The sequence below is a fragment of the Neomonachus schauinslandi genome, chromosome 2, assembly GCF_002201575.2.
Source record: "Neomonachus schauinslandi chromosome 2, ASM220157v2, whole genome shotgun sequence".
NCBI lineage: Eukaryota > Metazoa > Chordata > Mammalia > Carnivora > Phocidae > Neomonachus > Neomonachus schauinslandi.
In genome coordinates, this window is record NC_058404.1 from 148,810,408 (window position 1) to 148,838,203 (window position 27,796).

General features: G+C 34.1%; 1 protein-coding gene across 1 annotated transcript; it reads left to right on the forward strand.

Moving 5' to 3' along the window:
* The first annotated feature begins 415 nt into the window (after nt 1–415).
* LOC110591358 (transmembrane protease serine 11G-like) lies at nt 416–27,796 on the forward strand. The gene is made up of 9 exons (XM_021702272.1): nt 416–494; nt 1,802–1,920; nt 4,954–5,021; nt 5,615–5,775; nt 19,394–19,432; nt 20,306–20,477; nt 21,639–21,898; nt 25,372–25,514; nt 27,635–27,796. Exons 1-9 carry the CDS (start codon nt 416–418, stop codon nt 27,794–27,796), a joined length of 1,203 nt encoding a protein of 400 aa, XP_021557947.1.

Consider the following 27,796-nt stretch of genomic DNA (forward strand, 5'->3'; position numbering starts at 1 on the left):
AGAAGCCCTCATTCTTTGATGCTTTTTGGATCTGAAGCACATGAACCAAATATATGTTGTTAGTTCATTTACAAAGAAGAAAATATTTCAGAACACTAGCATGATGAACCAGGAAGTATATGAAGCAGTAGTCAACTGCAGTATAATTCTGACTTTTTAAAATTAAATATAAAGTCAAATGTCAATCAGTGATATTTTTCATTGACAGTATTTTTCTAACTTTTTATAGAACAATATATTCAGATGTTACCAAATGCAATATGGGCTAACCATGAATTCTAGAAAAAAACCATTCTATATCAAAACTATGCAAAACTAAGATATTAGAATTTAAGTTCTGTTTCACTTTAATATACAACTCTCTCTCAAAAGGCCAGCAATACTGGGTAGAAGGACAAGTTCACTAAGACCATGGATGACAGTCCTTATTGTCGCAGCTGTTGTGTTGGTTCTAGCAATAATCGTCGGTCTCCTTGTTCATTTTTTGGCATTTGGTAAGAATATATCTCATTGTATTCTTTTGAAAGTTTGAAGATTTACTGGATTTATTTCAAAACCTAATATTTTGGAGTGTAATTTTCATTGCAACAATAATTTGTTTAAGTGTATGTAAGCTTTGCATAATGCAGTATTAATTTGCATAAACATATCTACATTTGGGAAATGATCATCCTTTATAAAAATTAATTCTAGCATTTAAAATTTGAACTGGTTCACATAATATTATCTCTTGAACAAGCAATACATCTTATGTTATTATATGGTTTAATAATATTTAATGTACTGAAAGTAAAAACATTATTTTAGTAGTAATTCTGACTTCAGGTTAACTTATGAGAATATATTACATTCTATCATGATCTAATTAACAGCTTAAATTTATGAATTATCACTAACAGGTAATAATTTTGTCAGAAAACAACTGACAACCACATGACTATGAGAACATGTAATATTAAAAATGGGTTAGAAATACTTGCAAATCATATATACGATAAGGGGTTAATATCCAAAATATAAAAAGAACTCAAATAACTCAATAGCAAAAAGCCAAACAATCCAATTTAAGAATGGGCAGAAGACCTGAATAGACATTTTTCCAAAGAATGCATACAGATGGCCAATAGGCACATGAAAAGATGCTCAACATCACTCATCATCAGGGAAATACAAATCAAAACCACGATGAGATATCACCTCATACCTTTTGGCAAGGCTAGCATCAAAAAGAAAAAAAAAATAACAAGTATTGGCAAGGATATGGAGAAAAGGGTAACCTTGTACACTGTTAGTGAGAGTATAAATTGGTATAGCCACTATGGACAACAGTATGGAAGTTTCTCAAAAAATTAAGAATAGATCTACCAGATGAGTCAGCTACTCTACTTCTGGGTATTTATCTGAAGAAAATAAAAACACTAATTTGAAAAGATATATGCACCCCCAAGTTCACTGCAGCATTATTTATAATAGCCAAAATACAAAACAACCTAAGTGTCCATCTACGGACAAATAGCTAAAGAAGATATGATATATGTGTATATATATCATATATATACACATATATTGAGTATATACAAATATCAAACTATTATGTTATACACCTGAAACTAATATAATGTTATATACCAATTTTACTTAAAAAAAAGTTTAGAGGGAAGTATTGGCCACAGCTATTGCATGTTTAATTCCCAGGAGTTCATCATTATAGGACTTTTTTGCATGTTATTCCTTCTACTGTGATATTTATACAACTCAAATGAACTAAAGAGAAACTATCCATTTTTGTTCTCCCTTCCAGATCAGAAATTTTACTATTACCAAACCTCCTTCCAGATCCCCAGTATTGAATATAATCCTGACTTTTCAGTTGAACACTCAAAAATGAAAAGAGACCTGAAACAAAAAGTCAATAATGAGGTAAGTCTGTCATCATTCCTACTCTGACAATACTATGGTGAAGAAGAAGGCTAAAATAAAGTTAGAGGTAAGTTGAGAACATACCAAATTGTACCTATGTTGGGGATGCCAGATAAAATACAGAATTCTCAGTTAAATTTTAATTTTAGGTCCTCCTGAAAACATATTTCATTCAACATTTTAAACATGCCTATACTAAAAATTATTCATTGTTTATCTGAAATTAAAACTTAACCATATTTTTGTTTGTTAATCCTGGCAACTCTAACCAACAGTATCTCAGGAAAATTGGAAGAATACTTTGGGCAAAGAATAATTGCACTGAAGACTGAATAATAGAAGCCCAACAGAAAGATTAAATAGCTCAAATACAAAAAGTAAAATTATTTGAGTTACCTGGAAGCATAGCTCAATCATTTAGGCATAAACATTACCATGTATCACTTATTAAGCACCTAATGTGTGTCTGACCCTGATACATTTCCCACTAGGCAGCTTACACAAAACATTTATTCCTGAAAATATACCACGGAAACATACAGACAAGGTCTTCCACTGAAGACTTCAGCTGTGTATACAGCTTCTACTGAGCCTAGCACTGACCAAAGATGACAGAGCATTCTTGCCAGGTTCAGAAATATTTCTTTATCCATTTCCAACCAAAATGAGCTGATGAAATGAGTTAAAGGATGCAACTGAGTGGGGTTGGCATGTCTTTTCAAAAATACATCTGAAGGAAATTTTGATATTGATCAGGGCAGGGTGATACTGAATTACAGACAGTCTAAGCTTTGAAGTCAGAACATCTAGATTCATATCCAAATTTTACTTCTTGACATTTTATGAGCTTTGGAAAAGCTACTTGAGCCCTCAGGGCTTCAACTACAAAATAGGATAATTTCACCTACCTCTCTGAGTTATTCTGAAGACTGGTTTATGTTGTGAATAAAAAGTATGAAAAATTATGCCTGAATAAACCTTAGCATCTGTTTCCTGTGCTCTCACAGAACTTTCATACACCTTTGCTAATGCGCTTACCACCTTGTTACATCATTATTATTTTGTATGTCTATGCCCCTCTGACTTCGTGAGGGGCTAAGTCTACTTATTCTTATATTTCTGGTGCCTGTAACAGTGTCTGCTATATGGGAGGACTATAAAAATACACTTCAAGGAGAAGACTAGTAAATAAATGGTCAACTCACTAGAACTGGCTCTATCCTCTAGAGTATAATAGTGGCAACATAAAGAAGGAAAGTACAGTAATTTAGACCAGAAGTTAGCAATTTTTTTTTTCTAAGACACCAGATAATAAGTATTTTCAGCTTTGCAGGCTATGTGGTCTCTGCAACTATTCAAATCTGTCATTGTAGTGCAAAAGCAGCCATAGACAATACATCAACAGATGAGTATGGCTATGGTCCAATAAAACTTTATGGACACTGAAAGTAGAATTTTGTTAAATGTTTAGATGTCACAAAACATTCTTCTTCTGATTTTTTTCGACTATTAAAAAAATATGAAGGCCATTCTTAGATGATGGGCCAGACAAAAACAGTGGCTGTCTAGATCTGCCCTATAGGCTATAATTTGCTGACCCCTGATTTAGATTATAAATCACAGTCCTAGGAAATATTGTCCTAGAAGAAATGATTAAAACCAGTGCCTAAAATGAATTTTAGAAACTTCTTGTAGAGTTCAGTACTCTAAACTTTATATGCTCAATTGCCACGGATAATACATGGTTCACAAATCTGTGATTTCAAAAGAAACAACAACAAAATGATGAAGTTGGAAATAAAATGGAAGGAGGCAGGCAGAAAACTTATAATTATATATAAGACATATAAAGGTCATATATAAAATATATATAAATGAATGTAGAAAATCTGGAAGTATACAACCAAAAATGTAAATAGGAAGTTCACTATGCAGTGATTTGGAAATGATTTTAATGCTTTTCATTTTACTTTGCTCTATTGTTTGCTTTTTATAACTTTCTACAATGAACATGTATTTGTTTTGTCAAATAAATGTACACGTGTATATAAAACTATTTCCTTAAAAAACAAATTTCCCTTCATAATCAGAAGGAAAACACATGGTCATTCATTTTTTAATAATTGATTTTTCAATAAGCATGCTCACCAAACTATGCAATATGACATGGCACTTTACCAGAAAAAAATCAAATTAGTTGAGTGAAATGTATTTGTTCAACACATAACCAGTTTCAATTTTGGCAGCTTTTCTGATTTGTGAAACTAATTATTGAGATTTAGATTCACTTAAGGTTTGGCATGTGGTCAGTCCTTTTTTCAAGAAGCCAACTTGATGAATCAATGGTAATACACAGGTTTGTAAAACCACAGATTCTGTAATAAGTTGTGGTTTTGGTAAGAAATAATTTCTTCTAGGATCTTATCCTACAGAGAAATTATCCCATAAAGGAGGTCTAAAATGACATACGAATGCCACATATAGTTTTGTCTTATTCTAAGTAATCATTTCATGTATTTTTCTTGATAAGTATATTCTTTTTAAGGAAGTACCTGATAAATACACATTCTCCTCCTCTCCTCCAGTTACTACAGGATCAAAAGATGGCCTAAAGTGTTTCACTAAAGCCTACAAAAATGACCCTTCAATCACAGCCATGATGTTGATAACTAAGCTTGAATGATAATGGCTGATAATTCCATACACATCAAATTTTCAGAGAAATTCTGTCTCAGCACCTCCATCCCCATGTATATTTTATATTGGCTACTGAAATATCTAGCTTAATTCAACTTTTGATATATACCAGCCATCCCTGATCATGTGACAAGTTGTTCAAATATCAACATCTGATTATAGGGGTGACCTTTATGACAAGGGGATTATGTCCAAATGAGCTTTTTGAGGATAGTTGCAAACAAACTTAGAAGTAAAAGCTATTACTGCAGATTTTATACAGGCATTTTTGTGATATGCTGAAATGTGTGAATTATTTTAAAAAGGTCTACACTGTTGGTTTTTTTCTTTTCTCAGGTAGATAAGATATTTCGAAGATCCAGTTTAAATCATCATTACATCAAGTCTCATGTTGTTGACCTTAGGTAATCACAACTAATTAATTTTTATGATGAAAGGAAACTTTGTATTACTTAGATATTTTTCATTGTTTGATCTGTGGACGGGATCTAAAAATCTTAGATTTATCAAGAGCAAAAATATTTTAATATTATTACATTTAATTGTTATTCCTTCTTTACAGAGTACCTGTAGGGAGAGAATTTCTCAGCTTGGGTAGTGATACAACATATTCTACTGGTTGTCCTCTTAAAGACTTTTGCATTTAGTTAAAGAATCTTAGAATCCTTGAATACTCCTCTATTTTACTTACTTTATACACACATACACAGAGTTGATGGATTTAACAAGTGTTTTTTATGTATTTTGCCAGAAAAAAAATTATAGAACTCTTAGATACTCAGCTTTCTCTGAATATGATCAAGTTTTATAAGCAGGGGATAATTCGGTATTAACACCTATATGATACAGGAAGGAGGGAAATCCATGACAATAAAATATATAAAATATTTATGTTGTATTTTCTTGAAGATATAACTAATATTTAAATACTAAAGTATAAAATAATCATAAGTATGGCTATTACTCACTCATTGATTCTGGTGTTTTTCTTTTTCAGGTCAAGTAATGATGGTTTGAAAACAGATGTATTGCTTAAGTTTCAGTTTGCTTCTAACAATGCAGACACGATAAAAAGGCAAGCTGACAACATTTTGCATCAGAAGCTGAAATCAAATGAAAGCTTCTTGAAGATAGATACTTCATTACCTTATCTTAAAGGCAAGAAATCCCATTTTACTTCCCTTGTTAATCATTTTAACGATCTTCTCATTTACAGAGAAAGCTTTATTTCACCATAAAATGAAACCGCTTTTCATTTTTGTTTCTCATTTCTCACTTGATAATAAATCTCCACACAATCAACACCAAAGATTACCTTCCTTTGATTAGTATGGAAATAATTATGAAACAGAATTTGTGTGATAACCCAAATATAATATTTCTTTTTTTTTTAAAGAGATCTTGGTGGAGTTGTTTGAATTAATTAAGCATGTATGAGATAAAAACCTACACTGTAGTGCCTGGCTCTTTCTGTTCCAATACTCCCTCCAATCAGAATCCAGAATGTAAGAGTGGTATGAACACAGAAATCATATGTGGGGCACAAACATGATTTAGCTCCTGTGAAAGGAGACACGTCATTTTTTTCTGACGCTACCATGAGCCTTCCTAAAGCATCCAGGATAGGATTGGCCCAGGGCATGGAGGAGACAGAATAAGAAAAATGCCAGACCCTGATGATACCTGCCCTGGCATAAAGGCACCATGTCATTTGCCACACAAGCATAAGGAACTAGGTAATAAATGTTTGGGGTATGAGATTAAACAAAGCTCATTATAATTCCAAGGCTATTTTTAGCCTTGTATATATTAACTTTGAAGTTGCCATGTTTTACAAGAATTTGTGTAAGCTATGAGATGAGACTCTAAGGCTGACAGATAATTACAGTTACTAATAAGTTTTCCCTTGGTACTTTTCCCCCCAAAACTGTTCCAGAGGGCTAGAGCAGATATATTATAATATGCTAACAGAAGAGAAAATTGCATTATAGGTTTGGTGGAAGTCAAAAGGAAAAAAAAATAGCTTGAAGAACTTGAAGTTTCTGTGAGTAATGCCCAACATTCAGTTCTGTTAATCATGCAGATAGAACAGAGTAGACTCTGAATCCAATGCACTGTGCTTTAGATAGCAGAAATAAGACTTTCTGAAGAAAACATTTTGTTGAAGGATGTAGTGGTATGTGTGAAATTTTGATTTTAAAAATAATATTAATTTAATCTTGAACTCCCATTAAGCTAAATGTTACAAACTTAAACTCCGTCATTTCTGGATCTATCTGCTCACCCCGACCCGCACTTTGTGGTGTTAGGGCACTTAGGTCCTTCATAGTGTTGCTGGATCAAGGTGAGGGGTTGGTCCATTCAGGCATCTGCTGGCAAACCATCTATCATCAGATCTTCTGTTGCCTATCAGAGCAAGTTACTGTTAAGACATTCCTCATTCCTGTGGAAAGGTCTCCTCAGATTCATCATTCATCCTGAGACTTCTGTGCTTACCGAGGGTATTCAGAAAATAATTTGTATATTTTTTATTTCATCTCTTTCTGCAAAAGACTGATAATTCCTTGAATACAGGAAATATGTTTTCCGTACTTACAATCATAACCCCAAGATTAGCACAGAACTCAGCACAGTGCAGGAACTTGGTATTTGTAAAATGTTCTATCTTTAACTCTGTAAACTAACTCATTCTCTTGAAAGTGGGCAGGAAACAAAAGCAATCTTAAATTTAACAAACACCACAGAACACTGAGGAAACTAGAATCATTCTTCTTTCCATATGGTGTTTTAGAACTACACGAAAATACATAAAAATTTTAAAAACAAAACTTGAGTTTCATAGGGTAAGAGAAATCATTTCAGTATATACAGTAAAAATAAAAATGCACGGAATGCATTCCAGGGGAAAGTCTGCAGGTAGTGGTGGAAAGAACCCTGGACTAGAACTCAGGGGATCCATGTCTTAGCAATAACCATAGTAGTGCAGCCTGGGGTAAGTTGCTGAAACTGTCTTAGTTCCTGTTTTGCAAAATGAAAATAGTAGCAACTATGAAACTTATCCTTTGGAAAAACTTAAAAATGCTTTGAAAAGTACAAGTATAAACATATTAATGTAATGTATTATTTTATGGACTTTCTCAGATATTTTTAGCAACCCAGATCCTAGGAGGTTGGAGAATTGATAACATGTCTTGAAAAAGGTAGCTGAAAAACTAAAACACACACATGGCCCCAAAACACAAATATTGGAAGAGTTAGTTGGCTAATATCTTAAGTCTAACACAGAAGAAACAATGCAGAAATGTATTGGGTATAATCTTTCAAAAGCAATTTATACAGGATTATAATAAAGCTCAAGGGGAAGCTTTGAGTTTAACTTTCGGAGTTAATAAGTTCAAGTTTGCTAAATAGTTGTCTATGTAGATCTTCTTTTTAAAAATTGCAGAATTTAAGATCCCAGGGTCCTGGGATCGAGCCCCGCATCAGGCTCCCTGCTCTGCGGGGAGCCTGCTTCTCCCTCTCCCCCTCCCGCTGCTTGTGTTCCCTCTCTCGCTGTGTCTCTCTCTGTCAAATAAATAAATAAAATCTTTAAAAATAAAATAAAATAAATTGCAGAATTTAAAATGCTCATGGATAATTAGGTGAATTTTTTTCTAAAATTTATAGCCTTGTGAACATTTCTTCTCATTTTATAGAAGTCAGAATTCTCTCCAGTGATTTCAAGTGACTAGGGAAGGGAAGGGAGGAAGGAAGGAGGAAAGGATGGAGGGCAAGAGGAAGGAAGGAAAGAAAAAGGAAAACAATTAGTTGAAAGAACAAATTAGCTAAGATTGTCAGTGTTTCATTAAAATGTGCTTTTAGTCTTTGATTTTACTCTATGACAAACTTTCATGAAATCATTAAGTGATTCTTTTATGATCCCCAAAATGTCTCTATTTCTGTTTCCTTTCATCGTTTAAATACAAAAAAAATATAAAGAAAAATGCATGGAATTTACTTGTAGGGAAGAAAAATAATTTTCCCTCTAGCCTTTTGAGTTCTTGACTATAATAAAAGACCCCTGTAATAAAAGATGGTTAATAAGAAAAAAGAAACAGAAGTTTATTAACAGGTATACATGGGAAATAACGGGGGAAATGAGTAACTCAAAGATGTGGCTTAGAATTTAGCATATAGCGTCTTTATCAAAGAACAATAGGGGTGGCTGGGTGGCTCAGTCAGTTAAGCGTCTGTCTTCAGCCCAGGTCATGATTCCAGGGAATCATGCCCCTAGGATCAAGCCCCACGTCGGGCTCCCTGCTGAGCGGGGAGCCTGCTTCTCCCTCTCCCTCTACCTGATGCTCCCCCTGCTTGTACTCTCTCTCTCTCTCTCTCTCATCATTGCAAATGGCAAAATTTCATTTTCTGATGACTGAGTAGTATTCCATTATATATATATATATATATATATATATATATATATATATATATATATCTCACATCTTCTTTATCCATTCATCAGTCAGTGGACATCTGGGCTCTTTCCATAGTTTGTCTGTGGACATTGCTGCTATAAACATTGGAGTGCACATGCCCCTTTGGGCCACTACATTTGTATCTTCGGAGTAAATACCCAGCAGTGCAATTGCTGGGCCACAAGGTATCTCTATTTTCAACTTTTTGAGGAAACTCCATACTGTTTTCCAGAGTGGCTGGACCAGCCTGTGTTCCCACCAACAGTGTCAGAGGGTTCCCCTTTCTCCGCATCCTTACCAACACCTGTCATTTCCTGACTTGTTAATTTTAGCCATTCTGACTGGTGTGAGGTAATATCTCATTGTGGTTTTGATTTGTATTTTCCTGATGATGAGTGATGTGGAACATTTTTTCATGTGTCTGTTGGCCATTTGGATGTCTTCTTTGGAGAAATGTCTCTTCATGTCTTCTGCCCATTTCTTGACTGGATTATTTGTTCTTTGGGTGTTGAGTTTGATAAGTTCTTTATAGATTTTGGATACTAGCCCTTTACCTGATATGTCATTTGCAAATATCTTCTCCCATTCTGTTGGTGTCTTTTGGCTTTGTCGACTGTTTTCTTTGCTGTGTAAAAGCTTTTTATCTTGATGAAGTCCCAGTAGTTCATTTTTACCTTTGTTTCCCTTGCCTTGGGCGATGTTTCTAGGAAGAAGTTGCTGTGGCTGAGGTTGAAGATGTTGCTGCCTGTGTTCTCCTTTGGGATTTTGATGGATTCCTGTCTCACATTTAGATCTTTCATCCATTTTATGTCTATTTTTGTGTGTGGTGTAAGGAAATGGCCCAGTTTCATTCTTCTGCAAGTGGCTGTCCAATTTCTCAACACCATTTGTTAAAGAGACTGTCTCTTTTCCATCGGATATTCTTTCCTGCTTTGTCGAAGATCAGTTGACCATAGGGTTGAGGGTCCATTTCTGGGTTCTCTCTTCTGTTCCACTGATCTATGTGTCTGTTTTTGTGCCAGTACCATACTGTCTTGATGATTACAGCTTTGTAATAGAGCTTGAAATCTGGAATTGTGATGCCATTAGCGTTGGTTTTCTTTTTCAACATTCCTTTGGCTATTCAGGGTCTTTTCGGGTTCTATACAAATTTTAGAATTATTTCTTCCAGGTTTGTGAAAAAAATTGATAGTATTTTGATAGGGGTTGCATTGACTGTATAGATTGTTCTAGGTAGCATAGACATTTTAACAATATTTGTTCTTCCAGTCCATGAGCATGGAACGTTTTTTCATTTCTTTGTGTCATTTTAATTTCTTTCATAAGTGTTCTATAGTTTTCTGAGTACAGATCCTTTGCCTCTTTGGTTAGGTTTATTCGTAGGTATTTTATGGGTTTGGGTGCAGTTGTAAATGGGATCGACTCCTTAATTTCTCTTTCTTCTCTCTCATTGTTAGTGTATAGAAATGCAACTGATTTCTGTGCATTGATTTTATATAGGATACTTGACTTTTAAAAATATATTGAAATAATTATAGATTTACAGGAGGTTGCAAAGAAATTTACAGGGAAATCTTATGCACTTTCATGCTTCCCCCAGCCTTTGGTAATGTTAACATCTTATACAACTATAGCACAACATCACAACCAAGAAATTGGCGTAAATACAATCCACAGAGCTTACTCAAATTTCACAGTTATATATGAGCTCATTTGTGTGTGTGTATGCATATGTGTCTCTGTGTAGGTATAGCTCTATGCCATTTTATCACATATGTAGCCTTGCATAACTACTACCACAGTCAATATATTCAACTGTACCATATCAAGATTCCCCTGTGTTACCTCTTTATAACTACACCCATCTTCTCTACCTATCCCTAGCCTCTGGCAACCACTAATCCATTCTCTCTATATATAATTATATTGTTTCGTGAATATCATGTAAGTCATACATTTTGTATCCTTTTGAAATTGACCTTTTCCACTCAGCATAATTTCCTTGAGGTTTGTCCATGTTGAAGTGTGTATCAATCGTTTGTTCTTTTTCATTGGTGAGTAGTATTCCACGGTATTCCACAGTTTGTTTAACCACTTATCCCTTACATTTGGTAGTTTTAAGATTTTGGCTATTACAATGAAGCTGCTGTGAACATTCATATACATGTTCCTATGAGAAAATTAGTCTCTATTTCTCTGGGATATGTCTAAGAGTACAATTGCTGGGTTGATAAAACTATTTTGGATTTTGAAAGGAACTATCAAACTACTTTCCAGAGTAGCTGTACATTTTGCATTCCCATCGGCAATGTATGAGAGACCTAGTTTTTCTGCATCTTTGCCAACACTTGGCGTTATCACTATTTTTCATGTTGGCCTTCCTGATAGGTGTATAGTGATATCTCATTATGGCTTTAATTTTATTTCCTCCAATAGCTAATAACATCAAACATCCTTTTATTTGTTTGCCATCTATACATCCTCTTTGGCAAAATATCTGTGCGAGTGTTTTCTAATTGAGCTGATTTTTATTTCTTAAATGTTGAATACTGAGAGGTCTTTATATATATTTGTCAGATATGTAATTTGCAAATAATTCTTACTAGTCTGAAATTTGCCTTTTCATCCCATAAACAGAGTCTTTCAGATAGGAAAAGTTTAAATTTGATGAGATTCAACCAATTGAACTCTAATTTTTATGGATCTGTTATTGGTAATAAATCTAATTCTTCTCCTAGTACTGGGTCCCTGACAATTATCTCCTATGTTCTTTTCTGTAAATTTTATAATTTTACATATTATACTTAGATTTTTTAACATTTAAACTTATTTCTATAAGTTTTATGGTTTCACATTACATTATGTCTTACATTAAAGCCTAAAATCCATTTTGAGCTCATTTTTGTATAAGCTGTGAGGTTTTTTGTCATTGTTCTGGTTGTTAATATATATTCAATTGCTCCAGCACTGTTTATTGGAAAGGCTGCCTACCTTCCACTGAATTACTTTTGCTCCTTTGTCAAATAGTAATTGGGCATTTTTGTGTGGACCTATTTTTGGGTTCTCCATTCTATTTCATTGATTTACGTGTCCATCCTTCCACCAGCATCATACTCTCTTGATTACTGCAGCTACATAGCAAGCTTAACAATAAGAAGAATGATTCTCCCACTTTATTCTTCTTTATCAAAATTATTTTAAATACTCTAGTTCCTTTCTAAATAAATTTTAGAATAATCTTGTCTATGTCTACAAAAAAAACAGATTTTGATAGAAATTTTGCTAGATCTATAGATCAATTTGGGGAAAATTGACATCTTTACTATGTTGAGTATTTTTTTTTAGGTAAAATTCACATAATATAAAGTTAACCATTAACCATTTTAGAGTGTACAATTTGGTGGCATTTAGTTCATAATGTTTTGCAACCATCACCTCTACCTAGTTTCAAGACATTTTTATGACCTCAAAGGAAATCCTATACCAATTAAAAAGGAAATCCTATACCAATTAAATAGTCACTCATTCTCCTACACCCAGCCCCTGACAACCACCAATTAACTTTCTGTCTCTATGGATTTACCTATGCTAGATGTTTCACATAGATGGGACCATATAATATGTGACATTTGTGTCTGGCTTCTTTCACTTAGCATATTATTTTCAGAGTTCATCCATGTTTTATGATGTATCAATACTTCATTATTTTTATGGCTGAATAATATTTCACTTTATAGATAATATTACATTTTGTTTACCTAATCATCAGGTGATGGACATTTGTGCTATTTCCATTGTTTGTCTATGTGAATAGTATTACTATAAATATTGGTGTATAGTATTTATTTGATTACTGTTGGATAGATACCTAGGAGTAGAATTGCTGGGCAATATGGTAACTCCATGTTTAACTTGTTAAGGAACTGTAAACTGTTTTCCACAGTAGCTGTATCATTTTACATTCTCACCAGCAATGTATAAGGGTTCTAATGTCTCCCAGTTCTCATCAACACTTGTTATTTTCCAATTTTTTTAATTGTGAGTATGTTAGGTTGGTGTGGTGGTGTGATAGGTGCCAAATTTTATTGAATACATTCTCTGTGTCAATTGACATAATCATATAACTTTTTTCTATAGCTTGTTGATATGGTAGATCACACTAATTGATTTACAAATATTGAGCTATCCTTATATACCTGGAATAAATCCACTTCATCACTGTATTATTCTTTACATACATTGTTAGATTCAATTGGTTAAAATTTTGTTGAGAATTTTGCATCAAATTCATGACAGATATTAGTCTGTTTTCTTGTTTATCTGGTTTCAATATCAGGATAATACTGGCCATATTAAATGAATTAGGAAATGCTCTCTTTTCTTATAATTTCTAGAAAGGATTGTGTAAAAGTGGTGTTAATTCTTTGAATGTTTTGCCAAAATCTCCAATGAAGCCATCTGGGCCCAAGGTTTTGTTTTGTTTTGTTTTGGTTTTTTTTTTTTAAGCTTCTATTACAAATTCAATTTCTTTAATAGTAGGGCTATTCAGGTTATCTATATCATCTTTGCTGAGTTTTGGTAGTTTATGGTTTTCAAGGAATTTGTCCTTCTCTTTTAAATTGTCAAATTTATGAATGTAAACTTGTTCAAAGTATTCCTTACTTTTTTTTCCAAGTTTTTGTGTGAACATTCATTTTAAATTCTTCTATGCATATACTCTCAGGTCAGTGTGGTAACCCTATGACTTTTTTTTTTTATCAGTTTCAGGGGTAGAATTTAGTATTCATCAGTCACATATAACACCCAGTACTCATTACATCAAGTGCCCTTCTTAGTGCCCACCACACAATTATCCCTTCACCTCCCCTACCTCCCCTCCAGCAACCTTCAGTTTGTTTCCTAGAGTTCAGTGTCTTTTATGGTTTGCCTCCCTCTCAATTTTTATCGTATTTTATTTTTCCTTCCCTTCCCCTATGTTCATCTGTTTTGTTTCTTAAATTCCACTTAACTTCTGACTTATTTTGCTTAGCATAATACCCTTTAGTTCCATCCATGTTATTGCAATTGGCAAGATTTCATTCTTTTTGATGGCTGAGTAATATCCCATTATATATACATGCTACAATCTTTATGCAGGCTCTTTTGTGATATCCCCTCAGTTAATTCCTGATACTGGTGATTTGTGTCTTCTCTATTTTTATCTTTGTCAATCTTCCAAAATTTATCAATTCTATTTATTTTTTTCTTACAACCAGTGCTTTTTGTCTCATTAATTTTTCTATATTATTTTTCTGTTTTTAATTTTGATTGAAATTTTGATCTTCCTTGATTTTTTTTCTTCACTATTTCCTTCCTCTTCCTTACTTTAGGCTTACTTTGCTCTTCTTTGTTTGTTTGTTTGTTTGTTTGTTTATTTGAGTTAGGAACTCAAGAATATTGATTTGAGATCATTTCTCTTTTCTAACATAAACATTTAGTGCTATAATTTCCCTCTCTGTAATGCTTTATCTGCATCCCATAATACTTGTTATGCTGTACTTCCATATTCACTCAATTCTGTGTAATTTTTTTTAAATTTTCTTTGGGAATTCTTCTTGGACCCATGTATTATTTAGTAGTCTGTTGTTTAATTCTCAAGTGTTTGGAGATTTTTCTCCTTACCTTTCTGTTACTGATTTCTAATTTGACCCCACTATGAACAGAGGACATATTCTGATTTCAATTCTTTTAAATATGACTCAGGATATGGTCTATTTTAATGAATGTTCCATGGGTGTTTATAATACACTTTCTGTTATTGTTGGGTGGAGTGTTTTATACACTTGATCTTAGCCAAAAGGCCGAGAAGCAATGGGTGGAGTGTTTTAAAAATGTCAATTAGATCTTGTTGTTGACGGTGTTCTTTAATTCTATATCCTTGCTGACTTTCTGTCTAGTAATTACATCAATTACATCAGATGTTGAAGTCCCCAGCTATGATTGTGAATTTTTCTCTTCCTTCCTTCAGCTCTCTTAGTTATTGCTTGGTGTATTTTGAAGCTCTTTTATTTGTAAACATGCATTTAAAATTGTTACATAGTCTTAGTAGATTGATCCTTTATCATTATGTAATGTCCCTCTGTGTACCCAGTAATTTTCTTTTCTCTGAAGCCCAATTTATCTGATATTAATAGAGCCACTACTGCTTTTTTTTTAGATTCATATTTGTAAGATCTTTTTCCATCCTTTTACTTTTAATTTAGAAATTTCAGTGTAGAAAGAAAATAGCTGAGTCATGTCTTCCAAATTACACTCTGCCGTTCTCTGTCTTTTAATTGATGTATTTAAACCATTCACATATTAAATATTGACATGTTAGAGCTTAAGTCTTTCATTTTAATACTTGCTTTCTTTTGCGCTGTTTCTTGTTCCTCTGTTCCTTTTTTTCCTCCCTCCCTGTGGGTAATATGAACATTTGTTTTAGAGTTCCATTTTGATTTATTTGTAATGTTTTTGAGCTTATCACTATGTATAGCTGTCCTAGTGGCTATGTTAGGTATTAACATACACACACATAATATCAGAGCCTACTGGTGTCAAGATTATACCACTGCAAATGAAGTGTAGAAACTTTACTTCCATTTTGGTCTCTTTGCCCTCCCCATTTTTTAGATACATTTTTCTCTCTATATATTTTGCACATCAGAGTAATATTTCCTCTATATATATTCTGCACATCAGATGGTGTTGCATCTTTTGTTTCAACCATAAAATGTGTTTAAAGAAACCTATAAGGTGAAAAATAGTCTTTTATGTATATTTGTGTTTTTACACATTCTGTCTCTTTCCTTTCTGAGGGTACTAACCTTTTATTATCATTTGCTTTTTGTTTGGAGAGCTTCCTCTAGCCATTATCCAAGAGCAGGTCTTTTAGAAACTAAAATTCTTTTCATTTCCCTTCATCATAGAATACCTTTATTTCTAAATATAGTTTCAGTGGATACAGGATTCATGGCTGATAGTTTTTTCTTTCAGAACTTGAAAAATGCTATGCCACTTCCTTTTGTCCTCCATGGTTTCAGATGAGAAAACTGCTGTTATTTGAATTGGTGTTACTTTATAGGTAATGTATCATTTTTCTGTTTTTGAGAATTTTTTCATTGTGTTTAGTTTTTAGTAACTTAATTATAATGGGTCTTGGTGTGGATTTGAGTTTTTCCTATTTGAGATTTTCTCAGCTTCTTGAATCTATACATCTCTGTCTTTAGCCAGTTTGGGGAGTTTCCAACCATTATTTCCTTGAATACTTTTTCAGTCTCACACTCTTTTTCTTCTCCTTCTGGAACTCTGATAATATTAATGTTAAATCTTTTGTTATTATCCCACAAATCTCAGAGGATTTGTTAACTTTTTTTCAGTCTCTTTTCTCTCTGTTCTTCTGAGTAAATGCTATTTAATTTCATTTAAATTTACTGTGAACCTATTCCCCATCTCCACTCTATTATTAAGACCATCCAACAGGGTTTTATTATTATTATTATTAATTCTATTTTTCAGTCCTATAATTTTCCTTTTTTTTGGAAGTAGGCTCCATGCCCAGTATGGAGCCCAAGATGGGGCTTAAACTCACAACCCTGAGATCAAGACCTGAGCTGAGATCAAGAGCTGGACGCTTAACCAACTGAGCCACCCAGGCACCCCTCTATTTGGTTTTTATAACTTCTATTCTTTGCTTAGATTTTCTATTTTTTCACTTATTTTAAGAGAATTTGTAGTTAACTGCTAAATTATTTTTCTGGCATCTGCTTTAAAATCCACATCAGATACTTCCAACATCTTATTCATCTCAGTATTGGTATCAGTTGGTTGTCTTTTCTCATGCAGATTGTGGTTTTCCTGGATTTTGGTATGGCAAGTAATTTTTGTATTCTAAACATTTTGGTTATTATGTTAGGAGACTCTTGATCCTATTTAATTCTTTTATTTTAGCAGGTAGTCCACTTATTTAGGTTTGGAGTGTAGATTCTCACCTACTTTCATTGTTTCAATAACAATTTAGTTTTCAGAGTCCTTGAAGTACTATTCTAGTCTTCTGGAGCTTCCTCTCAACCCCTGCTGCCAGCAACATATATAGGAGTAGAACAAGCTTCTCTAGGCTGCCTTGCATCCCTGGGCCATCCTTTGTGGAGGGGTGCAGTGGGCCTGAACCCATTTATGTCACTGGGTATATAAAGGTTGATGTTGTCCCTGTGAGTGCCATTCTATAAGCTGGTGCCCTGGTTAGGAAGTGGGGTTTGGGAAGATCAAGGGCTTCTTGCTCTCACTACTGCTGGCAAAATGGATAGCCAGCCCTATGTTGTGAAGCAGGAGGTTTGGGATCTTTACTAGGTCTTTGTTGTGCGTCTTCTTTCCCAGTATTTGGATGGAGAGAACAGACTATTCTTAGGATTTTTTGTCTATGCTTATTGATGGTTCCAGATTGTAGGCCTTTCTTGGTCTCCAGTCCAGAATATATGTGAGATGAACATAAAACTAGGAAACTCACCACATTGTCCTTAAAATACTGTAGTCTCTAGCCATTTTGCCTTCCTCCTTCCAGCTTTCAGAGTTCTTTTATTATTATCTGCTAGATAATTTTCAAGGTATTTGGTTGTATTTATAGGAGAAGAGCAGAAAAAATTGAGTCTACACAATCTTGTTCTAGAACTGGAGCTATTTAACTTTTATCCTGCAGGTGGAACATATCTACTAGATAATGTTTACATATGAGATATAACATCACCATGGAAGTTCATCAATAGTTTCTACTGATAGAAATGAGCCTAGGCTAAAGTTATCTGTGAGGTAACCATAATGCCACCCCTCTCACTGATCCATAACCTACAGATGGTGACACTAGACTATAATTGACTTTACAGTGAAATGGTTGTAGGACAAGCTTTTTACCTTGAAAAGTATTTAAATCATGTCCTTAATAGTTTTGCCTCATATTATTGTGAGGATATAGCAGTGTTTGGGATTGTCCCTGGTATACAGGACTCAGTAAATTATTAGTTATCATTACTGTTCACTATTAATTCAGCAATTATTTTTTGAGAACTTATTTGTGCCAGGAACTAAATTACCTGTCCTCATGGAACATTTTAATTGGAATAAAAAAGATAATGGCCCACTAAACAAGTAAATAAACAAAGTAATATCAAGTAATACGAATTTCCATACAGAGAATAAAGAGTAGGAGGCTACTTTGATTTGTCATGGAAAGCCTCTCTCTGAGGAGAGGATTTTTAAGCTAAGATCTGAATGACAACAAGGAACCAACCATGAAAATGGTCAAGGGAAGAGCTTTCCTGGCAGAAGGGACAACTAGAATAAAGGCTGTAGGAATACCTTGGCACAGTCAAGAAACAGAAAGGCCAGGGTGGGCACTGAGTAGTGGCTGAAAGCAAAAACAGTTCAACATGACAACAAAGACATAAATAGGGACCATGTCATGCAGATCCAGGTAGGAAGTTTGGGGTTATTATAAAGATCAGGGAAGCCACTAGGGAATTGTTACTATTGGCAAAACCTAATTCTAAGGGATTTATTCTAATAAACATAGTAATAAACATAAGCATAGTTCCTGGCAGATGAACACAATGTTCCTCTTTAGAGTCTGACTGAAAGATTCATTAATTTGCAAGCTTACCAAAACTCTACACTGGTTTTCTTCTTAACAAAAACATGGATCTGGATTGCTTATTATACTATCTGGCATAAGGAATAATTCATATAATTTTGGGGAATAGTCATTGATCGTGCTTTCTTCTGTTTTAGTTTATGATAAAATGACTAACACGTTTTAAGGATTCGTTAGTACACTGGTGGATCTTTATTGCAGTTGGAGCCTTTGTGGAGATGTCAGGCATCTAAAATGCTTTGAGTGCTTTTACCATATCACTAATGTATGAAATGAGGACAGAAAGAAATGGTGTCTACCATATAATAATACATATATCAAAGTAGTCCTAGATCCGCTTCTGCTTAACTTGCATTTTAATAAATTGGTATGGCTAAATTAATTAGATGTAGTCATCCTTCATGACAAACAATATCCTTCTCTATGCCAATGATTTTAAAATCATAAACCAGGATTTTCCTAGAGCCCACAAATAGTCAGAAGAAGGGTTTAATTTATATCCAGGCCTCTCTTTTTTGTAGGATTTTATTTTATTGCCTTTAAATTAAGAAATTCCTGAATAATTCAGTTCATACCAACCAGAAACATTCATGTCATGTAGGCATAGTATTTTCAAATTATAGTTGTTCCATTGCTGAGCAATCATCTTATTTTTTTCCAGATATGAATGAAATACAAGCAGAGCACATTCTGAACAGCTGTAAGTCAAGACTATCACTACAATGTTTGCAAATCAAATGCTAAAACTCAAAATACTGCTAGAGTTTCTCTATCCTCATGTTTACTATTTCCCCAAAGTATATAATATCTCTGAATGGATTCATGACTTAACTCTATGTAAGGAGAAAATTACTACTAATAATTGGGAATGTCTATATGGGCTCCTTAGAAATAACTTGTTATTCCTCACAGAAAGTTTCACTGACAACTTCTTTTAACAATTCTCTATCATTTTATCATATTTATTTTTATTTGGCTCACTTTGTTAAAGTAGAAAATTTTGCTTAGAATTAAATGACACCCATTAACTTTAATGCGTGAAATTTGACACTTAAGTTATAGTAGGGTAATGGTTATAATATTAGACAAGTATTTTAAGTGTACAAATGGCATTGTTCTGTAGTAAATAGTGTACACTTGACACTCAAAATTGTCAAATACCACTGGAATAAATTGCCATACAAGAAAATGACCTAGAAAGATATGAAAAAAACAAATCTTAAGCTGAAGTTGCTTTAAATGTACCAGGGAGGATATTAAATAGTTTTTTTTTTAAGTTAATTCTTTTTCAATGTGAATAATCACTACTCTATTATATAATTTCAATTAACTTTTTAAAGGCAAGGCAAATCTATATATGTTTCCATCTTTAACTATGTGCCAAACAGGCCTACACATGTTTACAGCTCTGGTTATAAATAACCATCCTATAGCTATACTTGTGAGCACAGCATAATGTCTAGAGAAGTTGCATCTCTATGGTATACAACTAAAAATAATGTAACGTTGTGTGTCACCTAAAATAAACAAACAAATAAAATATATAAATGACTATCTTATTTCCTCCTGACAGGTTGTGGAAGAGGGAGGGAGTTTCCGTCCATGGAAAGAATTGCTGATGGTTATCCTGCAAAAAAAGCCGATTGGCCATGGCAAGCCAGCCTGCAAATGGACGGCATCCATTTCTGTGGAGCTTCTTTGATCAGTGAGGAGTGGCTCCTGACTGCCGCTCACTGCTTTGACATGTAAGTCCTCAGTCTGTACCAACAGGATCACCAATTTCACTTTCTTTTCTCACCTTCATTTCCTATAATCCTCATCCCTTTTTCATTCTTTTTTTTAAGATTATTTATTTATTTATTTGAGAGCAAGAGCATGAGCAGGGGGAGGGGCAGACTCCCCACCAGCAGGAGCCTGACATGGGCTCCATCCCAGACCCCAAGACCCCCAGAACCCCGAGATCATGACCTGAGCCAAAGGCACATGCTTAACCGACTAAGCCAGCCAGGCGCCCCTACCCTTTTCATTCTTTTATGAGCATCTTAGTATCCCACTGGAACTCACGATTTTGAAGCAGGCTTAGGAACAAATGACAGTTACTAAAGAAGAGTAGAAAAGTTAGAGACTCTTCCTAACTTTAAGAACAAGCCAATGCTGTCAAAAGTTAAACACACTCAGCAGTTTTCCCAAGATATATTGTAGAATTTTTTAAAAACTCTGCTAATATAGTATCCCAACCCACAAACTTACGTCAGATTATCCCACATGAATATCTTTAGTGCTGCACTTTTTTATCTTTTTTGAAGATTTAACATATGGGATATATGGAGATAATAAAGAGATAATAATAACTCTAGTGAAATTCATATAATTTGGGAAAATATTCCGGGTAAAATGTTAACTAAAAAGAAAGGATGAGAAAACAATATATAAGGTGTGGCTCCAGTATGATACCTCTCACTCTCCTTTTCCCTTCCCTCCCTCTCTTTTTCTCCCTCCATAGTTATACAGACATTTATATAACTGAATGCATATGAGAGTATACGTGTGTGGATATGTACATATGTGGGTACATATGTCTAATTTTTATTTATTTATAGTCTCTTCAACAAATCTGTATTACTTTTATAATCAAAAATAGCAATAATATTTTGTTCCCTTTAGAAAATACAAACTCCTCCTCAAGAGAAGTAATTTAAGCTACCTTAGAATGAGGGCATTTGTATCAGCTAGATGAAGCAAAGCAGTTCTGAGGGGAGAAGCCTCAAATAAGGTGGAAGACCCATCAACTATCACCTTAAACAATTTGCCCTTCTACCACCCCTATGTCCCATGCTGATTCAGAGTCCTGGGCAACTTTAGATCAGAAATGAATCAACTATAATCCTTTTAAATCTGTGATTCAGTTACAAAAACCCCAAACTCTGGATGGCTAGTTTTGGAACAACTCTCAGTCCTCCACTGATGAGAAGAAAGATACAATCAATTATCATTCATGAAAACTATGCTGCCCATAAGCACGACGATGACATCGCGGTGGTGAAGCTCTCTACCCCCGTCCTATTTTCCAATGATGTGGGCAGAGTCTGTCTCCCAGATGCTACTTTTGAAGTCTTGCCTCGGAGTCCAGTGTTTGTCACTGGATGGGGAGCATTAAAAGCTAACGGTGAGTATCACAGTAAAAAAAAAAAAGCTAAGCAAAAAATGCAAACCCATTTTCCATTTGAATGGAGACATAAAATAAGATTCAAAATCTTATTAATTTCAAATCACAATATTGAAAATAAGAGATGAAATCAAGATGTCCCATGAAAAATACCACGAAACAACACATAGAAAAACCCAGATATGGTGACTTATGGAAACTTTGGCTAGAACTATTACACAGCATCGATGTTTAATGCCTTCTTTATGGGCTACTTTGGAAACTAGTTATAACTTTCTTTTCAAAAATTATTCAAGCATATTTTTTTCACATCCCTTCTTTCTGTTGCTGTCTTCATATGCAGAGATTCTGCTTTGGCTGCATGAATCTTAAAGTATGTGATTTGTGATCAGTAATAATGATAAACTTATGTAATGTGTCATTACAGAAAACAGCCTTACACAAACATTTTAAATGGCACACATGATGCTAAATATTAAATGGGGCCCCTCTGATCCATGTACTTATGGAGCAGTTTTTGAGCCTCAGGATCGATAAAGTTCACAAGTATAACATTTTACTACATTTAATAACACACAATAAACTGCAAAGATAGATCTTTAGATCCTGTTTTGTCTCCAGTTTCTACCTCTCTTAGGTGAAAATTTACATATAGTTTAATCTGCCTCTGAATTTCTGATTCTTGTTCCAGACTCTCGTTAAAAAGTTGTAGTCTTGGGCGCCTGGGTGGCTCAGTCTTTAAGTGTCTACCTTCGGCTCAGGTCATGATCCCAGGGTCCTGGGATCGAGTCCCACATCGGGCTCCCTGCTCGGTGGGAAGCCTGCTTCTCCCTCTCCTACTCCCCCTGCTTGTGTTCCCTTCTCACTGTCTCTCTCTCTGTCGAAAAATAAATAAAATCTTTAAAAACAAAAAAAAGTTGTAGTCTTATTTATGCATTTCCTCCAAGTATAGCTTTTATCTATTGAGTCTTTGTCACTTCATTTTTACAGAAATCTGCTTCCCTTCAATATGTACTTCAAAATTCTGACATTGGGTCCAGTTTGTTATACCGTCATTATAATCTGAGAATTCTTTTCCTCATCTCTGGGGGGTCTGCCTTGTTGTATAGGGAATGGTGATGAGTACAAAGGAGAATCAAATCCTTTGAGATTAGACAGGCCACTTACTGATTGGAGTAGAAATGGATACCATCTACCACTAGGGCAATATCAGTTACGCTTCCTCTAGACCCTAATTAAACTTAACACCACCCACTCCCAGAGTAGTAGTTTGTGAGTGATTTAGGACTTCATCATGAATCATTCGATGCCCAATAGTGTACAGATTACTAAGCCTTGATCTGTTTACTCTAACAAGATGCATACTTTTCAGGAATAACATTATGAGTTTATAAGACATCAGTCAAAAGTTAAGTATTAAATATTTGATTATGGCTTTCTCTGCACTTTGAAACTGAGACAAGGACTAAAATTTTCTACTCCTACCTGCCAAAATTTATTCAATTATGTCTAATTAGAAATCTTGAAACCAGACAGCTTGTAAAATGGAAACTTTTTATTCTGGATAATTTCTTCCTTGAATAGTTGATAGTGTAAAATAGCTTATTATATTGTTAAGCACTTGAATTGACTTTTTAAAAGTTGAGATTAAAGAACGATAATTTAAAATTTAAAACCTAGCATCCTAGACCAATTAACATAAAATAAAACATAAATGTAGGCACACAGAAATTATAAGTAGTTGAAATACAGTTGATTAAAAGCCTAGGAATACCTATACATTTTAAATGTCACTTAGAACAAAAGAGATAGTACTGAATACTGCTGAAGCAGCTACACAAATAGTTTAGATCATTCTAAAAATTTGTATAAAGAACAGATGGTGAACAGACTCTTTCCCTGGGAGCATTTCAAGGAGAATCAGAAATGAAGAGAAAATGGTCATATAATGACCCTCTCATGCTTAAAAATGGTGAAGAAATTCACTAGACCTTAGATAACTTTAATGACTGTAGAGGATTTAGGCTTAATTTCTCAGCAAGATGGTCAATCCTAGGTAAGTGAATTTACTAGTGTTAATATAGAGGATTAGATTTATTTATAGTTAGTGACAAAATCCCTAGAAACCTAGATCTTCTCTTATAAAAGCTCTAGCACTCACCAGCTATCATTAACATTGAAGTGCAGCTTTGTACCTGGAGGGTTTTAAATATGTGATCCTGAACTCTACAGTTCACTCCAATAGCTTCCATCGACTGAAATCTGAATATGGAACAAAGCACTATCACAACTGATTACATTAATTATTTTCTAACCCTCACAATAAACATGTGAGATAGGTATCATTTTCTCATTTTACAGGTGAGTAAAATGATGGTTAGTAAGATTAAATAACTTGCACAAGGCTAAATAGCACATAAATTGTGCAGTGTTCAAACCCATATGTGCTGAGCCTTTAGCACAGAATTACCCTGACTAGTTGATCAAACTGACAGCCCTTCCCTCCTTCCTTGTCTCAATTGTCTTTGAACCAGTTGTAAACAGAGCACCCATCTTTATGTGAAAGACTAATATAGTCTTTAAAATAAAAGCTGTTACACTTGGTGTTATATGCAACTAATGAATCATTGAACACTACACTAAAAACTAATGATGTACTATATATTGGCTAATTGAATTTAAATTTAAAAAAAAGAAAAAAGAAATAAAATAAAAGCTGTTAAAAGGTAATGAGGAGAACACAATGACTAAAACTGTACAATGCACAATGAAATAGTACTTTTCATATAACAAAACAATAAATGTGTGGGTCATTAATAAAACATGATCTATTTCTTATCTTGGTATTTGTTACTTATCCTGGAATTAGTTTTGGATAGCCATTTAAGATCAAAATAGACATGGTCTTTCTGATGAAGCAATAGCATTCCATTTATTCAGCATTAAAATTACCTTCTAATAGTACAACCTTGCTCTATACTGCTCTTCCTAAAGGATTCTCAATTCCCAGTATAGCTGTGCCCTTTTTAGAGTGATGTGGCAGATTTCCAGGTAAGGTAAGGTGAACTATCACAGATTATCCAAGGTGGTGAGAAATGCCCTGGGTTTAAATGTAATGTTATTCTCCATTTAGCTATGTGATCATAGCAAGACTCATAACTGGGTAAGCTTTGGTTTTCCCATCTGAAAAAGAGAATATTCATATCTTTGTTGGTTATGGCAAAGATTAAGTAAGATAGTGGAAGTGAATGTGCTAAGAATGGTACTTAGCACATAGAAGACACATAAAAAATAGAATTTGAACCTGAGCATAGAGTCATAAGCACAGAGTTAACTTCAAGACATATGTCATAAGCAGAGTCAACTTCAAGACATACATTTTGTCACTGATCCATCCTTTGTAAGATACAACAATTAACTATTATAAGCAACAATGTGAAAATTCTTCACCTATTAATTTTTTCCTTTTTTAGGTCCCTTTCCCAATACTCTGCGACAAGTTGAAGTAGAGATCATAAGTAATGATATATGTAATCAAGTTAATGTATATGGTGGTGCCGTATCATCAGGAATGATATGTGCTGGATTCTTAATGGGAAAACTAGATGCTTGTGAGGTAAGAATAGACTCAAATCCACAAAAATGAATTTGTTGAATAAGGGTGGCCGTACGGGACCATAGACCAGTGTCATTTCATATGACTCCATAAAATTAAGTTGTGGAGGAGAGAGGAGAGTGTAAAAAGAGGGATTGGGAGAACTATAAGAAATACTCCTCATTTAACACCCTCTTATTATCCAGAACCATTTGTAAAAAATGACCATCCGTTGCAAATTAGAACTTTAATTAAAGAAAAAAACCCTGGAAGCACTTAGTAGAAACCAAGCCAGAAAGCCACACAATCATTGCTTCAAGTCACAATGATAGCCAATTATGTATCTAGTCCCTACTACCTGTAAGGCGCATGGAATGAGGTCTGCAGATACCTCCATGGCCAACAGAGCATCATCCTACCAGTGCTTAACACTTTGACCTTTAGCAGTATACATTCAGATAGAATTACACTATTAAGAAAAAAATATATTTATCTACACTAGTTCATATTAAAGTGTTACCTCACAAATTATATCTAAAAACTAATTAAATAAATAGCATTTCCCCAAACCATACAAAACTTTAAGTATTAAGCATTTAAGGGGAATATCAGTTTTAAAGTCAGCCCACTTAAAAGGCTAAAAATAAGTAACTAAAATAATAAAGACTTTGACATGGGTCCAACAGTTTAGCAATTCTTAAAGAATTAGGAAGCATTTGAGAATTTGACACATACACCTGTTTTCCTAAATGTGAAGGTGGCATTATTGATCTGCCTTTGGCTGTCTGTAATGTGATATAATAAACATTCATTCACTTATTCATTCAGGGTTTTTTGTGGGTTTTTTTTGGGTTTTTTTTGTTTGTTTTTTGTCAATTGCAAGGTAATGTTACAAGTACTGAAGGAAACATCAATCAAAAAAAAAAAAAAAACCTAAACTTAATGCATATGAATTTAAAATCTAATAATATAGCACACAAATAAAAAAAAAAAAAAAAACCTAGGATTTGGCTACATATTCTAGAATATAAGATCTCCTTCCACTCACTTTACTTCCTGAGGAGAAGCAGAAACAAGAGGGTGGTCCACAATACAACTGGATCACATGACTTTTGAGCAGGAACATAAAGCTGAATAAGAGCAGATGTTCTCTTCCATTGGTCCATGCGTCCTTGCTTCCTTCACCAGTAGCAAAGTAAAATACTGAGGACCTAAATTAAGATGTGGTCCAACAGGAAAGGAGCTGAGGAGCATGGCTTTTAGTAGACCAGAGTTTTCATACTCTGTCCACTGAGCCCTGAAGGGTACTAAGAAGCGTGGAAAGATAAGGGAAGGGAGCTAAAGGCACAAGACTGTAGGACCCCAGGCCTGCTTCAAACGGGATCATTTTTCTTATAAAATAAGTCTATAAGGGGCTTCCAGATAATGCTTCATTTGAATGAATAGGTTCATTGCTAAAAGATTTTTAAAATCATTTGTCTACATCTTAGGTTAAAGATATTAGGGAAGTCCTCAAGATTCATACACTTGAAACCAGTTCATGAGGTCTAGGGATTAAGTCTTGATTTGGAAATAAAAGCCTGTCTGTAATAAATAATGCACGTTTGCCTGGAGTGTCCTTCACATTATATTTCTCCTCTTAAACCTATTACTACACAACAATATAACATCCAGGACAGTTGCCTATCAACTGGTGTGAATGGAACAAGATGCAATTCAAATTCAAAGCAAGTGATTATATCTAGCTAACAGGACAGGTTTCATGGAGGTGACATATAGTTGAGCCTTGAGGTCATCAATCATGTAAGAATTGTATGCCTGGACTTAGGTTCAGTTTGTGCTTCCTATTTAGAAAGAGCAAAACTAAAAACTACACAAGATAAAACTGAAACCTTAGCTTTATTCACACTGCCTTCCAAATGAAGACATTAACACAGATAAGCAGAAGTAGTAAAATAAAAACAGAGATAATAAGTAATAAACTCTACTGTTACATTAATACTAATGGTAAGTAAAAATAGAATTCATTTTGCATACTTGATTTAAAATATTAATTTAGTAGGCATTCACATGCTCATTAACTTGCATTTTTGACTCCCCTTCATTTATTTTACTGACAATGTACATTTCTTCTTCTCCAGGGTGATTCTGGAGGACCTCTGGTTATAGCACGTGATAGAAACATCTGGTATCTTATTGGAATAGTAAGCTGGGGAATAGACTGTGGAAAAAAAAATAAGCCTGGAATTTACACCAAAGTGACTCATTATCGGGACTGGGTTAAATCTAAAACCAACATCTAA